This window comes from Pteropus vampyrus, unplaced genomic scaffold (assembly GCF_000151845.1).
Source record: "Pteropus vampyrus isolate Shadow unplaced genomic scaffold, Pvam_2.0 Scaffold304, whole genome shotgun sequence".
Taxonomy (NCBI): Eukaryota; Metazoa; Chordata; class Mammalia; order Chiroptera; family Pteropodidae; genus Pteropus; species Pteropus vampyrus.
Genome location: NW_011889085.1, coordinates 74,086 through 89,803, shown reverse-complemented (window position 1 = coordinate 89,803; position 15,718 = coordinate 74,086). Strand labels below are relative to the sequence as shown.

At 64.0% G+C, this 15,718-nt stretch overlaps 1 protein-coding gene across 1 annotated transcript; it reads left to right on the top strand.

Annotated features, from left to right (window-relative positions):
• Nucleotides 1–3,275: 3,275 nt before the first annotated feature.
• NECTIN4 (nectin cell adhesion molecule 4) lies at nt 3,276–15,712 on the top strand. Its single transcript, XM_011376996.2, has 9 exons — nt 3,276–3,407; nt 10,511–10,870; nt 12,038–12,328; nt 13,132–13,252; nt 14,090–14,238; nt 14,358–14,514; nt 14,779–14,854; nt 15,144–15,218; nt 15,480–15,712. Exons 1-9 carry the CDS (start codon nt 3,332–3,334, stop codon nt 15,702–15,704), a joined length of 1,530 nt encoding a protein of 509 aa, XP_011375298.2. The 5' UTR covers nt 3,276–3,331; the 3' UTR covers nt 15,705–15,712.
• Nucleotides 15,713–15,718: the final 6 nt, after the last annotated feature.

The window sequence follows — 15,718 nt, the reverse complement described above, 5'->3', positions numbered from 1 at the left end:
AACAGCACGGCACACGGCAGCATGTGGGTGGCATCTCTTGGAAGGACGCCGCCACCCCAATACTGAGCACGGCGAAGCGCTAGCTGGAGGGGAGCGAAGGCGTTTTCCAGCAGAGAAGCTGCGGGAGCTCCTGCTCTCTGGGCGGAGGTCCCTCCCCACCCTCTGCGGGTGGAGACGCCTCCGGGGGAGGAACAGGAGGAGTGACCTGGAAGCCTTGCCCGAAATAGCCTTTGTCCTGGGGGCTGGACCCACGTCTGGTACCAGTCATCTGCACCACAGTGCCGGTCAGCAGGCAGCGCCTCCCTGTGCAGACACCAGGGCGACAGCAGACGGGGCAAAAGAGATGTCCCGCAGAGGAGCAGAGCGGGGAGGGACGGGTCGCAGACATTCGTCCGCACCCGTGCCTCCCACCAGTCCACTCCGAGTGATTACCTACTCTTGTCCCTCCCAAAGCCGGGGGTCCCCCAGCCTCTGACTCTTCTCTGACCTGGGCTCCCTGCACAGACAAACAGGATGTTACTCGCGAGGAGGCGCGAGGAGGCGCGAGGAGGCGCGCTCGTCTCTGCTACTGGCCCGGCCCCTCCGGCCCCGGCCCGGCCCCTCCGGCCCGGCCCGGCCCACTCCCTCTGACCCTCCCTCTTACTCTTCGCCCCCCCCCCACCCACCCGTCCTTGTCCCTCCCTGACTCATCTCCAGGTCCCATGGACACAAACAAAAATTTCAGCACAAGCCACTCCAACCGGTTTGGCTCAGGTGTCAGCTGGCCACGGTGCCGGCGCCGCAGCGCGCCCGCGGCCCGAGGGCGCACGCGCACAGACGCGCAGGCGGCTGGACCGCGGGATGGACCGCGGTCGGTGGTGTTTCCGTCTCTCTTGGCTGAGGGCTCACTGAGGGCAGCAACCACGTGTATGCGTGTCTGTCCCCTCCCTGGCGGTGCTCACCACATGTCTGTCAATGAACTCAGGCACTAGGCCTGGCCACGGGGATGTGCTGAAGATGCCCCTTGGCCTGGATGGTTCCCATGCTCCCGAGCCCAGAGCACAGGCGGGAGGAGGGGAAAGAGTGAGGCCTGAGAGGGAATGGGGCTCGAGAGGAAGAAAGAACAGAAGCCCGGAGACCAGTCACTGGTCCGGAAAACCTTCCCCAGCCAGTATTTCGTTCCAGCCCCAGCCCCAGGTTCATCCCGGAAGAAGGAGGGAAGGCCGGGTGTGAGGGCTGCTCCCCAGGAGCGAGGCCCCGGGTCACCGGTGGGACTGCAGCGTGGGCTCAGGGGACTTGAGGGAGGCACTTGGGTGACGGAGAGAAATACTCCTTCCTCAGGCGAGGCCTGGAGTGGCTGCCTGGCTCAGCGGTGCCCTCAGCCCTCATCTCAAGGCCGCCCCTGCTGTTCACCAGGACCTGAGCAGACTGTGAACATACTGGTCCATCGTGGCCTTCACAGCACCTGGGGAGTTCTGCCTCCTTTCGGTGTCCCGTGTGGCTGGAGTAGGGGGTGAGTGACAAAGGACCCCCACCAGGGGTCACAGAGTTTATGACGGGCTGCGCCGCATGGGGGGGAGTGTCCTGGGTGCCCACCTTGCGATCTGTCTGCTCTCCCACTCCGTGCCTCAGTTTCTCCTGCAGTTTCCTGGACCAGGGGGGTAAGTCGTGGGAAGGAAAAGGCTCCTCTGAAACCGAGCGGTGGGACCCGAGGTGCGATAAGGATAATTATAACACGGGGTGCTCCCTGCCCGGCCCCCTGGCCCCACCCCATCTCCACACGGTGGATCGCAAAGCAGCAGCATCGGGGTGGGGCTGCTCCCCCGGCACAGACTGGGCCCGGAGTCCCAAAGAGGGGAAGGGGTCACCCAGGCAGAGGCGGAGAGAAGCTGGCCCCCAGGGCTCCCCCTGACCTGTGGGGAAAAGGTCACTACCGTGGTCACTGCTGAGACTGGAGTCTGGACCCAGAGAGGGGTCACGGCTGGGTTCACGCCTCCCCAAGCCTGCCTGGCCCTGTGCCCCGCACGGACACCCCTCGTAAGTTCATGCTGTCAGCAAAAGTGGACTCAGTTCCAAGTGCTGAGGACTGTCCCAGCCAGGTGACAGGTACGGTTGTAAAACAAGCCTGCTGTCTACAGGGTTCGCAGAGCACAGCCTCATCCTGTCCCTCAGTTTGCACAGGTGTTGGCTCCCTGGCCCGCAGCAGGCTCCCATCAGCGTGTCTTGAATGGAAGCTCACAATTCATTTAGGGAGAACAGATGCACACAAGCGATGAGTGCACGGCTGTCACAAAGGGACTAGCAGAGGCCAAGGGAACATGGAGGAAACAGAGTCTTTGAAATGAAGGGTGTCCTGCAAAGTCCAGACACGCGGTCTTGTCCAGTGTCTGAGACGTGCGGGCCAGATGGCCATGCGGGTGGCGGAGGGCCCCGTGCCCTGGGGCTGTGCATGGCCGCACAGGGCTCTGGGCCAGGTGGCAGTTCTGGCAGCCGCCGAGCGGGCCCATCCGGAGGGACGCCCGGGTCTGCGGGTCGGTCCTCGCTCGGTCCCTTGGCTTCTCCGACACGGCGGGAGTGGGGCTCACTTTGGCCCTTTCCTAGGGGTCTCTGGACTGCTCGCCTCAGGGACACAGTGGTCTGAGCCAGCCGTCCGTCTGGCTGCGTGAGCTCTGGGCACCAGTTCATCCCTCAGGAGGAGCCGTTGTTGGGGACCTTGACCAGGCGGTGGCTGGCGGGCACGGGATGCTCAGGCCCCTTCCCACTCTCAGGGCCATACCCCATTGCTCCCGGCCTGCTGCCCCGCTGTGAGCCACCCGGCCTCCTGCCCACCCCCACCAGCCCCACGGCTCCTCCTCCCTCCACAGCCCCTTCCACTGGCTGCCAGGTAAAGCCCAGAGCAGAGGGTGGGAACCCCCACAGGCCCCTCCTCACCCCAGGCCCCTCCTCACCCCAGGCCTCTCCTCCCTCCCTCCCGGGCGCCCATTAGCTGGCCCAGGCCGTGGGGGTGGTGGCTGCTGCCGAGTCTGTGCCAGGCCCAGCCCCCTGGGACGCACCTGTTCTGACCTGCTAAGCAGGTTCCCAGGTTTCTGCCGTCGCTGTTGGCCACAGCGTGGGAAGCAGCTCTGGGGGCACTCGGAGCTCCCATCACGGCCCCTTGAGAGGGTAGCTGCAGCTGGTGGGTGGCACGGCCGGGTCCCTTAGCAGAAACCGTGGGGGACAGGCAGGCGTGTTGGGGCCCGCGGACTCCGTGACGCTCTGCCTTCCTGGTCGGCTCCAGATCCAGCCCTAGAGCGGCTCCCAGGGGGAAGTCGGTGGGACCTCGGACGGGCTGGGCAGCTCTGCCTTCGGACCAATGCCCCTGTCCCTGGGAGCCGACAGGTGGAGGCCTGCGGCCCGGCTGCTGCTGTTGCTGCTGGCGTCCCTTGCAGGTAGGCCTGGCCTGGACCACCCGGCCCCTCGCTTCCGAGCCCGCGCGGGCACGCACTCACCCTCTTCCTCCTGTCGCCACCCCAGCTGCCAGCAGTGCTCCCCGCCCCTCCTCCCCTCTGCCCCCTTCCGTCCCCTTCCAGCCCCGGACAGGTCACTCCGGGGCTCCCGATGGCCTCGCCCAGGCCGGAGCTGCCTCTGAATGCAGATAGGTGGCCGAGCTCCGTCGGGGCAGGGCGGAGGAGGCGCAGGCCCTGCTCGTCCGGTCCCCAGGGGGCGTCCACCCTGGGGGCATCCACCCTGGGCTGGGAACTGCTGACTGGAGCGGGGCTGACTCAGGGCTGAGCTGGTGTCGGGCTGAGCTGGTGTCGGCCTGACGGGAACGGCTCGTTTCATCCCTCTCTGCGACGCCCCGGAGGACCTGGAGGCCTGTGGCCCCTCTCTCTCCCCGGAGCCAGTCTTAAATGCCAGGGTGGTGGCAGGGTGATTGCTCGGGTGAGTCGCGGTCTAGGGCAGGGTACTTTCTAGGTCGAGTGTGGTCCCCTAGTTCATCCCATCCCCCCACTTTCTCAATTATGAAGCAGGTAGAACGGCAGGAGTTTGTGACCCGCAGCTGGGGCAGGGCGTGTGCTCGCGTGCACGACCAGGCAGACTCCCCGGCGGTGGCAGGGCCGTGAGTGACTGAGACAGCTGCCCCCTCGGGACCACGGGGGCCTGTCTGGGTAGGACAGTTGGAGTCCCAGTCCCAGGAGCAGCGAAGCGAGCTGGTTGACCAGCAGGCCCAGCAGTGACGTCACTCATCGCACCCCCCAGCTGATGCTGGGGCTGCCACCCTCCGACCTTGCAGTGGAAGGGTCAATGGCTGGCCTCCCATCACAGGGGGGCGGCTGAGCTCCCCCTGCCGGCCCCCTGCCCTCACATCTTAATCCTCATCTTTCAGACAACCTTGTCCTTTGCTTAGTCCAAGAGGGTGGGGCCTGGCTGCTGAGGCTGGGGACCTGGCAGCCACTTCTCACCAGGGTCTCCCTCTCTTAAAGGGTGGAGTCATGACATTTGGGACTTGGACAAGACTGGAGAGGTCGTGTCTCCTACAGGGCCAGAGGAGACAGGCCAGCAGACCAGGGTCGGGAACACAAGCGGGGTCGGTGTGTGCTCTCCTGCCTCCCGCCTGCCCGCCTGGTGTGTTCGGGGGCACAGCAGGGCGCTAGACGCCGCAGACGCAGGTGTGAACAAGACGAGGCCCTGCCACCGTCCTCCAGACACAGAGCCATGTTTGTAAGAGGAGCCCGCAGGAGGGGACAGGAGACCCCTCCTAGTTAGGGCGCCACCCCCCACCACCTTGCCCAGGGCCTGCCGGACGGGGGCTGTTGGTAGGGAGGCAGCCTGGCCCCAGGGTCGTCCCAGGAGGCTGGTGTCCAACGAGCCCCCACTCTACTGCTGCGTCACCCACACAGAGCTGGAGCGGGGCTGAGGGCTGGGTCCACCCGCGTCCGGCTACTCTGTGTTTAGGGTTCTCAGTGGCTTCCAGGGAGCTGGAGTGTTTCTCATCTCTGAAAAAACCTTGGACTGAGAAGCCAGAGCCTTGGGTTCTGGCCCCATTTCTGCTATTAATCCGTTGGGCGACCTTGGGTGCCTCGGAAACTGAGCTTCAGGAGACCAAGAGGCAGGACTGGATGGCCCCTCGGGCCCACCAGCTTGGGGTTCTATGCATGACTGTCCAGCTCTGACTGAGGGGCGCTCAGTGCTGGCCAGTCTGGCCGTGGTGATGAGGGGGAAAGGTCCTGGCCACTTCACTGAGTGGGGACTAGGGTGCTGCCTTCTGCCCTTCACTGCTGCACCTTGTACCCCCCACCCCGACCCCAGGCCTTTGGTGCCCTGAGCCCCAGGGTTCTGCCCCACCCCAGAGGCGCTGGCTCTTGAGAGGCGCCTGGCGAGGGAGGTGCCTGGCACCACAGCTCTTTGTTTCTCCTTAATGGGATGAGTTCCCGGGTGGGGTCCGCTCTCTGCCTCCTCCCCCACCTCCTGCCCTGGGGCTGAGGGCCCCAAATCTACAGGCACCCCTCAGCGAGACCCTCCTCCTAGATCTTTCCTGGGCCCAACTGGGCCCCAGATCAGAGGCTGAGGGCTTCTCTGTCCTCTGAGGTGGATCTGCTTTGTGTCTGAGATTGGCTTTCCTGGACAGGGAGGCCCCCTCCCTGCTCCTACTCCGTTCACTGAGGGGGCGCCCTGTGGGACCCACCCACGGCCTGGGGGGGGCCCGGAAAGGAGGCCGGGGCTAGCGCAGTGACCTCAGCCCCACCCTGCTGTTCTAGGGGCTGTGCTAAGGGGTCCCAGCCGCAGAGATGGCAGTGAGGACTCAGCAGAGTCCCTGGTCACAGCCTCTAGACCACCACCTTGGGACCCTGGGGTCCCCCAGGCAAAGGGGGTGTGGGGTGCGCCCTGTGAGGAGAAGGTGCTGAGCACCCTTTCTAACCCCGTCTGGCCCAGAGAAGGACGGGTGGGAGATGAGTGGGGCCAGGGGCCGGGAGCCTGGGGGGCTGCATCTGGGACAGAAGGTGAAGCTCAAGACTGGGGCCCCCAAGGCCCTGGAGGGCTGTGAAGATCGGGGGCGCTGTAACTGGGACGGGCCTCTGGTCTCTGCCTAGTTCCCTGCCCACCTGCCCGTTTCAAGCCGGTGTGTCCCGAGGCCGCGTCGGCCGCACTGGGTGGGTGGAGGGGACCGGACTGAGACTGAGGTGGTGGTGGGGGGAGGATCTCGGGAGTTTGGGAGAAGCTGAATTCTACATCTCCCACCCACAGTGTGGCTGTTGTGGTGACTCAGCCGGGCTCAGACTGGCTCCGGGGGTTTAGGGGACTTATCTGTGCTGGGCGCTGTGTCTGGGCCAGGGCCGGGGCTGCCTCAAGGCCTGCCCCTCCCTATTGTTCTCCTCTCCCTTTGCGTTGGGGTGGCCCCCCCTCCCCACACTAATTGGTGGGTGGGCGCTTTGCCCAGGCTGGGAAACTCTCACTAAGCTGGGGGGGCTTAGGGCGATGCGGGTAAGTGTGGGAGAGGGATGAAGGCAGAGAGGGACTCTCCTGGTTTTCAAAGTTCCTTCGCGCTCCAAGGCCAAGCTCGCCGGGTGGTTTGTGTCACCTGTCCTGGACGGCGGGGCTTTCTCACCCCAGCGTCGCCCACATCTTTCAGCTCTCGGGTGGAAGCGAGGGAGGACCACAGTTAACAAAGGAGCGTGAGCCCCTGACTCGCTTGGGTCCCTCTTCCACCCCAGGCTGGAACCCCCTTCCCGCAAAGCCACAGCAGACAACCCTTCCCCTAGGCCTGGAGCTGGAGCTGCTTCTGGTGGTGGTGGCGGCACAGGCCCGGCAGACGTTCCCAAGGAGAGGCCTGCTGGGGGCCAGAGGTGCTGGGCCTGCGAACGGCTGGGGGTCCCGGTGGGAACCCGAGGGGCAAGGGTTTGTTCTGTTCCCTGGGGAGCCGTGGATGGCAACTTTCTATCCCCTAGAGGGACAATGACCTCATCTCCTGGTCCCTCCACCTGAGATGACTCTGCCCATCAGTCTGGGGTGAGTTGTGAGGACAGCCTGGGTGACACTCCAGACACAGAGCCTCACACCACTGACCACCGGCAGCCGAGACAGGGAGACGCGCGACAGCCAAGGGAGACCCACGTCGAAATATTTGCTCTGCGTGCAGAGCTCATGGCCGGGGTCGTGGGTGGAGCGTAGCTGGGCTCCCACACGCCTTCCCCGCTCCTGAGGATGGGGCTCGCATGGTTCATGTGGGGAGACGGCCTCGCCTGTGTGCGGACCAGCCAGGGGCCCTCGCCCAGCACTGTGCATTCAGACACGATGGATTCACGCACCTTCTGCCTCACACACCTGCCTCTGGGGCCCTATGCGTACTGGCCGGGGTGCTGGTAGAGGGAGGCCCTCATAAGGAGCAGCCTCCTTCCCCAGAGACACTGCAACTGTTGGCCTCAGTTTCCCCTCCTGAGATCAGAGGCCAGGCCCCCACACAGATGGGAGCGTCGGGACCTGAGCACAGGGTGGGGAGCAGCCAGGCAGCCCGAGCCGGGATGGAGGGCCTGTCTGGGATCGGCGGGCGGGTACGCAGGGCAGGGCCCCAAGGAGGCCATGGGGGCCTGGCCAGGGTGGGGAGGCTGAGGGCAGGGATCCCGTCTGGCCAGTTGGGCCTGTTCTCTCCCTTGCGCAAGGTGGTGGCTGTGGCTGGGTCTGAATCACCAGGGCTCCTGGCCGGCTTGGTGCTCCGGGAGGAGGGCGGGAGGGTCAGAGGGCGGAGGGCCCGGCCCGCCGCGACCATCAACCTCAGCAGACTATTTGCAGCAGAAGGGTCCATGGGCTTGGCCTGGCCACCACATGCCCGCACAGTGACCTCACTAGGCAGGTGGTGCGTCTCCTTTGCTCTGGTGACGTCATCATGCTGATGCCAAGTCAGCGCCAGGTCGGGGAGAGGAGGAGGAGGCTTCCCTGAGAGTCTGGGCCCCGGGTACATTCTGCCCAGGATGTGGATTCTCGAGCCCCATGTGTGTGCCTGGGCCTGTAAGTGTGCACACGCACACGTGTGTGCGAGTGTGAGGGTGCTGTCCCCTCCTGAGATGCTCCCTCTGAATACCGGACTTGGGACGGTGGGCTGTGGGAGATGTGCTTTGCTGGGCTCCTCATTCTGCAAAGCCTGGGCTTGTCGTGGGGACCGTGGGCTCAGGCATGTGTTGGGCAGTCGATGTCTGTTGTGCCTGAGAAGGTATTTTTTGGGAAAATGTGGGGTGATTCGTGGTGGGGAGGGTACAGACTGCTTCAAGTGTGAGACTGGGAATGAAAACTATGCCATCTGACGTCGTCCCAGAAATGTCTTTAGAAGGGTTTGAGTGTCCTGATGGAGCAGGGCTCAGTCAGGCACCAGTGTCTGCAGCAGGGGACGTCCTGCGATGCCCCCGCCTCAAGCCCACCTCTGGCCTTCCTCGGCAGACCGCCCGGCAGGGGTGTGGGTGCTCAGCTGGACTCTCCCAGGCTGGACTGGGTGGGACCAACCAGCTCATGCAGCTCAGGCCCTGGTATCTGGCCCTGCTGGTCTGTCCTGTCCCGCTGGACCCTCCCAGTTCCAGCAGACCCAGGCTCTGCCTCACTGGACCCTCAGTCTCTCTAGTGGGCTTCCCTGCCCCTCCGTGCTGCCCCTCGTGCTGCCCCTCCACGCCCTACTCCTCCCCCAGCTGGTCTGGAGGGCCCCCTTTGGCAGCGAGCCCAGCTGCGAGCCTACCCTGCCTGCACCCCAAGGTTGCCACACCAACTCCCTCCCTGTCCAGCCCAAGCACGGACTGCTCATTCTCATTAGTCCACTTGTTCATTCTGCCTATCTCTCATTCATTCATTCACTCATTCATTCATCCAGTCCATCAATAAGCATTAACTGAGCACCACGTATGTGCCAGGCATGCAGACCACGTGCTCCCAGAGGAAACCCAAATCAGAAACCGTGCCTCCACATGTGACGCGAGAGCCAGTTTCTACTCCGAGGAGCTTAGTCTGGTGGGTGAAGCAGATAAGAAAATACCAACCACAGTCTCTGGGATAAAGTACTGCGAGGTGCAGAGGCAGCTGCCATGGGAGGGGAGGGCACCTGATCTGCCTGAGGTGGCTGGGAGGCAGGCCTCCAGGAGGAGGTGGCATCCAAGTGCGTCCGCGGCATGAGTAGGAGCCACCCAGATGGAGGGAGGAGGCCCAGTGCCAACCAGGTGCTGGACGACGGCAGGGCCCCTGGGGGCTGCTGCAAACACTTCCAGGCAGGCCCCTGCACCCCGGGGGGCCTCTGCGTCTCACATGTCCATCCCACGGCTCCAAGTCTGTTCCCCACACTCTGCCATCTGTGAGCTCCCCAGGCCACGCCTCCCTCTTATGTCGGTCACCTTAGAAACCCAGGCGTCATCTTGAGGTCTCATCTCTCTTTCTGATCAGTCACCAGGTCCTGCCGAGTTTCCCCCAGGACCTGTCCCTTTCCACCCAGCAGCAGCAGGTCCTAGTGTTCGGGGACACAGCACCCCTGGCCTCACACATCAGTGACTCCCACGACCAAGTCTGAATCTTTTTGCCTGGTGAGGAAGGTCCTGGCTGATTGGTTCCGCCCGGTTCTGCCCTCTCCTCTGCTTCCTGACCCCACCGCCTCGGGGCGTGCTCACCTGGTCCCTCGCCCGGGATGCCTTTTGGGTGTCTCTGCCTCCTGATCCCACCCGACTCATGCCTGAGCCCCCTCTCACAGCTGGCCTGCAGCACAGCACTGAACTCTAAGTCAGAAATGATCACACACGTGTCCATTTCTATCTCCACACGAACTGATCTCACATTTCATCCGGGCAGGAAATGGAGCCGCCTTTGCGAATAAGGCTGAGTGCTTCACGCTGTTCCTTGTCAACACGCAAAAGACTCGCCCTGCATCGCTGGTCGCTTCTGGTCTTCCGAGTCTTGTTCACACTCACCGCTCTGACCCTGTCACTCTGTGTCTGCCTGGACCTCGTCTTTCTGGGCCTTTGACCTGCGGCCTTTCTGTCTTCAGAGACTTGCACGCTTCTGCCTTTGAGCCTCGGTTCATGCCGTTCCTCCCACACAGGACGCCTTCCTCTCTCTGGGAATCCAGGTCTCTCATCTTCAAGCCATGAGAAGAATGCTCCGAAGGGCCTCCTGGGAGGGCCCCTTCCCGTGCCTGGCTCCTGGCCACTGTCCTGAAAGCGTTCACTTTCCCCCTTTAGTAGAACAAGTTTGCCCACGGCCTTCCCTGGTTGCTATGCGTGCGCCTTCCACCTTGCAATCGCCCAGGATGCGGTCCTGGGCTAGGAGAGGGCGTGACTGCGCCACACCTCGTGGGCCCGGCCTGGGCAAGTCACTTCCTCCCTGGGTCTCAGTTTCTCATCTGGTAAATGGATGATGACACCTACCTCTTGGGCAAGTCCTGCGGATGTAATGAGGTCATGGACCGAAGGTCCTTTGCAAGCATAAATGCTGCAGGAGTCCCCACTGCCTTTGCTGTCATGATCACAGTGCGGGTGTCCCCGGCTCTGGCCACACCCCTAACCCTGGCTGCCTCTGTCTGCTGCTGCAGGCCGGTGCCGGGCTGGCAAGCTGGAGACCTTGGACCTGGTGACGGTGGTGCTGGGCCAGGATGCAAAGCTGCCCTGCTTCTACCGAGGGGGCCCTGATGAGCAGGTGGAGCAGGTGTCCTGGGCCCGGGTGGACGCCGGCGAGGGTGCCCGGGAGCTGGCGCTGCTGAACTCCAAGTACGGGCTGCACGTGGGCACGACCTACGAGGGCCGGGTGGAGCGGCCGCCTCCTCCGCGGAGCCCCCTGGACGGCGCGGTGCTGCTGCGGCACGCGGTGCAGGCGGACGAGGGCGAGTACGAGTGCCGCGTCAGCACCTTCCCCGCGGGCAGCTTCCAGGCCCGGCTGCGGCTCCGTGTGCTGGGTAAGCAAGGGCCCCGGGGAGGCGTGGGGGGACAGGCGCGGGTGGCCCTCGCACAGGGGAGGGCCGCACGCAGCCCGCGCGGCCCTGCGGTCCCGGAGTGCTCTCCCCGCCTCGGCCGCGCCTGCGCGTTGGGAGCTGCTCCCTTTCGTTCACCGACGTCTCCTTCTCAGTTTCTCTTGCCCTTCGGGGCCACGCGGCCCCGGCTTATTCTCTCTGTCCTGCCCTCTCCCCTCTGCTCCCAGAAATAGCCAGCACCCCTCCCCCGGCCATGCCCACCTTGGTCCCTCACCTGGCGTGCCTTTCCAGGTCTCCCTGCACCCCCATTCCTGCCCAGCTCACGCACAAGGCCTCACACATGACCCAGGCCCATGGTGACTGTCCTGTAGCTGCGTTTCGAATTAGAGGCCCTTTCTCACGGCCCACTCAGCTCTCCTCTCCTCCGAGCTAGACTTGCTGGTTTTTACAACAGTCCTACCAAAGACACTCGTTCAAGCCCACCCTGGACACCTGGGCCCCGTGGGGCTAACATCTTTCTTGATCTGGACCCTCAGTGAATGTGGGTGGAGACCACAATTGCCCTTTAAACCCCCATGTTGTACTGTGGGCATTTGTGGTCCCCAGATGCCCTACACTTATGCTCAAGGTCACTCTTTTCCATTCTCTTTGCTTGGGCTGTTAACGTCATGAAGATCAAAATAAATCATAATTTCTCTTTATCCACGTGGGAGTCTGTAACAACAGCCTCGCAGTGGAACCCCGACCTCAGCACCCGGTGATCTGGGACGAGTCACTTAATGTCCCTGGGCACCCGTTTCCTCGTCTATGACTCAAGGACAGTGGTTTCTATCTATCTTGATGTTTTGCTGACAGGGTTCAATGAGATGTTTGTAAAGTGTTTAGCGTAGCACTTGGCACGTAGGAAGTGCTTAATAAATGGTGCTATTATTATTATATATGTTACCTGGTTAGTTTTTTAATTACATTGTTTTCATTCAAAAATGACCCATGCTCATTGTAAAAGATACAAACATTGGACAAAGGCACAAAGATGAAATCCCACCGCTCGTCTGCTGTCTCTCTGTGGAAGCAGAGGACACTCTCCACATGTGCGGGGTGGCGGGCGGGCCGGGGCCTCCTGACGGGGCTGTGACGGTGGTGCTCCCGCAGTGCCTCCGCTGCCTTCGCTGAACCCCGGGCCAGCGCTGGAAGAGGGCCAGGGCCTGACACTGGCCGCCTCCTGCACTGCAGAGGGCAGCCCGGCCCCCAACGTCACCTGGGACACCGAGGTCAAGGGCCTGGCATCCAGCCACTCCTTCAAGCACCCCCGCTCAGCCGCTGTCACGTCCGAGTTCCATTTGGTGCCCAGCCGCAGCATGAACGGGCAGCCACTCACCTGCGTGGTGTCCCACCCCGGCCTGCTGCAGAGCCGCAGGATCACCTACACCCTCCGAGTGGCCTGTGAGTGCTTGGGTCTTGGGACGGCGAGGCGAGGCGCCAGGCAGCCCCAGTCCGGTGGCCACGCTGTGCCCAGGGCAGAGAGCAGGGAGCCCAGCCCAGGCGGCCCCGGCAGATGACGGACTTGCCGCCTTCGGTGCCCTCCTTTACAAAGGGGGTCGCCCTGCTTCCCGGGCTGTTGGGAGTATCACATGCACACGCGGAGTCAAGTGCTTCTGTGAAATGCACAGCTTAGGGTGTAGGCCCAACTCGGGACAAGCCTGGGTTCTGCTGAGGTCACTGGTCTCACTTTGTCAGCAGAGTGAGCCCACTTTGCAGAGCTCTCGGGGGTACAGGGTTGGGGGGGCCAGGTCGTCTCGGCGTGTCCCGCTGGGTGCTCCGGCCGCCAGGCAGATGGGCACATGGGGTGGTTTTCTGCTCACACTACCCCAGCCCGGGCAGCGGAGGCAGAAACGAGGGAGTGGGCAGGGCCGTTGGGCCTGGAAGAGCCAGGCCACATTCCCTGAGCGCCTGCCATGTGACTGGCGCTTCGTGGGCATCGCAGGGGACTCAGAAGTGACCTGTCACTTGCTGAGGCACTTAGAGGCTCCTTACACCGGCCACCCAGGGCAGACCCCCTGATTAGGGAAGGAGGAGGCGTGCGGTGAGCAGCCAGCCTGTCCGGGCTGCTTGGCAGCCGATGAACAGGAGGGGGAAGGGCAGAGGCGGCTCTCTGGGGCGGGGTGGGGCCTGGGGCGGGGGCCCTTCGAGGAACAGGGGGTGGGAGGCCTCACTCCCACTTCTCCTCATCCTCCCTTCTGCTCCAGTCCTTGCCGAGGCCTCTGTGAGGGGCCTTGAAGACAGGAAGCTGTGGCAGGTCGGCCGAGAAGGGGCCACACTCAGGTGCCTGAGTGAAGGGCAGCCCCCTCCCTCTTACAACTGGACACGGTGAGCGTCGCTTGGGACAAGGGTCTTTCCCGCTAAGGCCAGCGTATACTCAGTATGGGCTGGGACAATATATGCTGAACCCCAAATAAATTGGGGCACGAGTTCAGACCGATACACCAAACATGACTGGCCTGCATTGGGAGTCCAGGGCACATGGTCATTGGTGGGGAACCAGCTAATAAGGCCTTGGCTTTATTTCGTAGCTTTTAAATGATGAAGTATAATGCTGTATTTACATATTGATACTGCACAATTTGTGCAAAGTCCTACGGTGGGTAAGACACACAGTAGGCTGACTCGACGGCTGTGACACCGACTGACCCCACAGCAGTGCCAGTGCCACCTCCCCCAGTTCCCTCGACGACACTCAGCTCTTCCAGGGTCTGGGAGAGCCAGGGAGGGGTCCAGGGCTCCTGTGCATGAGCCCGAGGAAGGCACGTGGCCTCGTGCCCAGAGCTTTGTCCCTGGGCTCTGCACGCAGCTAGCTCCATGGCTGGGGTGTGCGGTCACCTTTGCCATGCACATCCAGCCCAGGCCGCAGTGAAGTGTCCTGTCGTGTGGACTATTGTGTGTACTTGGCGTCCACTGCTGGATCATGTGATGCCCGTGGGAGCCTGCGGGGTGGCACACGTGTGTTGGGGGTGCCCGGGTCAGGCTGGGCGGCAGGGAGAAGGGGCCTCTGCCTAGACCTGCTGGGGGCAGGGAGGGGCGCCGTGGGAACAGCCCGCGGCTCTCGGTGACGTCATGGGGAAGGGGGATGGGGAGCAGCCTGGGCATGTTGGGTGGTGGCAGCCTGAGCCCGCCCAGCTGGCACCCGTCAGCTTCCCTGTCCTCCAGGCTGGACGGGCCTCTGCCGAGTGGGGTGCGCGTGGACGGGGACACTCTGGGCTTCCCTCCGCTGACCGTGGAGCACAGTGGCACCTATGTGTGCCACGTCAGCAATGAGCTGTCGTCGAGGGACTCTCAGGTCACCGTGGAGGTTCTTGGTAAGCACCAGGCAGACAGGTCCTGGGCCGAGACGGGGAACTGGGCGAGGAGCTGGGCTGAGGGGCTGGGCGGGGCGGAGAGCTGGGCATCCACCTCAGACAGCGGCCTGGCCCCACAGACCCCCAGGAAACCTCCGGGAAGCAGGTGGACCTGGTGTCGGCCTCGGTGGTGGTGGTGGGCGTCATCGCAGGGCTCCTGCTCTGCCTCCTGGTGGCCGTGGTGCTGCTGATGTCCCGGTACCACCGGCGCAAGGCCCAGCAGATGACGCAGAAATAGTGAGTCCCACCCCCAGGCACACGGGAAGGGGGAGGGGACAGGGCCGTGGCCAGTGAGGGCCGCCATGCTGCCACCTGAGGGTCGGATCCATGTGCCTGGTGTCCCCAAGGACACACGCTCGCACATGGCACGCATGCTCTCAGCCGCACCCCCACCTGCAGCCCCCACCTGCACCCGCACCCTCCAGCCCCGCCCCCACAGGCCCAGCCAGGCTGGGCTTCCCCGGGGACCGCCCCCAGCTACTGACCAGGGTTCTCTCCCAGCGAAGAGGAGCTGACGCTGACCAGAGAGAACTCCATCCGGAGGCTACACTCCCACCACGCGGACCCCAGGAACCAGGTGTGTGCTGTGCCCAGGTGCGCTCTGCAGCTGCGGGGCCCTCTGCTGCCACCCGCTCTGGCCACTGGCCCAGAGCTGCCCAGGGTCTGCCGGGCTCCTGCACAGGGTCCCTTCATCACTGGCTTGGTCCCTCCGGGGAGCTGCCCCAGTACTGGTCCAGGGCAGGGCTGCAGTGGCCGGGCTGGGCGGGGGACAGGTGCTAGGGAGCAGGCTGGGGCAGACAGCTAGGAGCAGACAGCCGGGAGGCTGAGCCCCCTTCTGATCGCTCTCCCGTGTCTGGGCCCCGCAGCCGGAGGAGAGTGTGGGGCTGAGGGCCGAGGGCCACTCTGAAAGTCTCAAGGACAACAGCAGCTGCTCCGTGATGGTGAGGCCCCATGCGCATCCCTCACCAGGCCCCTGCCTCAGCCCTGGCTCGGGCCGCCCATGCACCCCCCATGCCCTGGGTCTCCATGTCCCAGCCCCAAGCCCAATCCTGCCGCCCACCCCCAAGCCGCACTCCTCTGAGACAGCCGCAACTGTGCTGGTACCTGACCTCCGCCCCCCGAGCCCACGGCCCTCAGGTCCAGCCGCCCCCACCTGGTTCCCAGCGTGACCTGCCCCGCGCCACCCCGCGCTTGGTCCCCAGAGTGAAGAGCCAGAGGGCCGCAGTTACTCCACGCTGACCACCGTGCGGGAGACGGAGACGCAGACAGAGCTGCTGACCCCGGGCTCCGGCCGTGCCGAGGACGAGGACGGCCGGGATGAAGGCATCAAGCTGGCCATGACCCACTTTGTGCAGGAGAATGGGACGCTGCGGGCCAAGCCCAGTGGCAATGGCATCTACATCAACGGCCGGGGGCACCTGGTCTGACCCAGGCCCCCCCA

What these genes read in the sequence shown, in the direction of transcription:
- NECTIN4 (XM_011376996.2), top strand. Translation starts at nt 3,332, where the DNA reads ATGCCCCTGTCCCTGGGAGCCGACAGGTGGAGGCCTGCGGCCCGGCTG. An exon ending in CTACACCCTCCGAGTGGCCT is followed by an intron (nt 12,329 to 13,131) that starts GTGAGTGCTTGG and finishes CTTCTGCTCCAG; the next exon opens with TCCTTGCCGAGGCCTCTGTG. An exon ending in ACGCGGACCCCAGGAACCAG is followed by an intron (nt 14,855 to 15,143) that starts GTGTGTGCTGTG and finishes TGGGCCCCGCAG; the next exon opens with CCGGAGGAGAGTGTGGGGCT.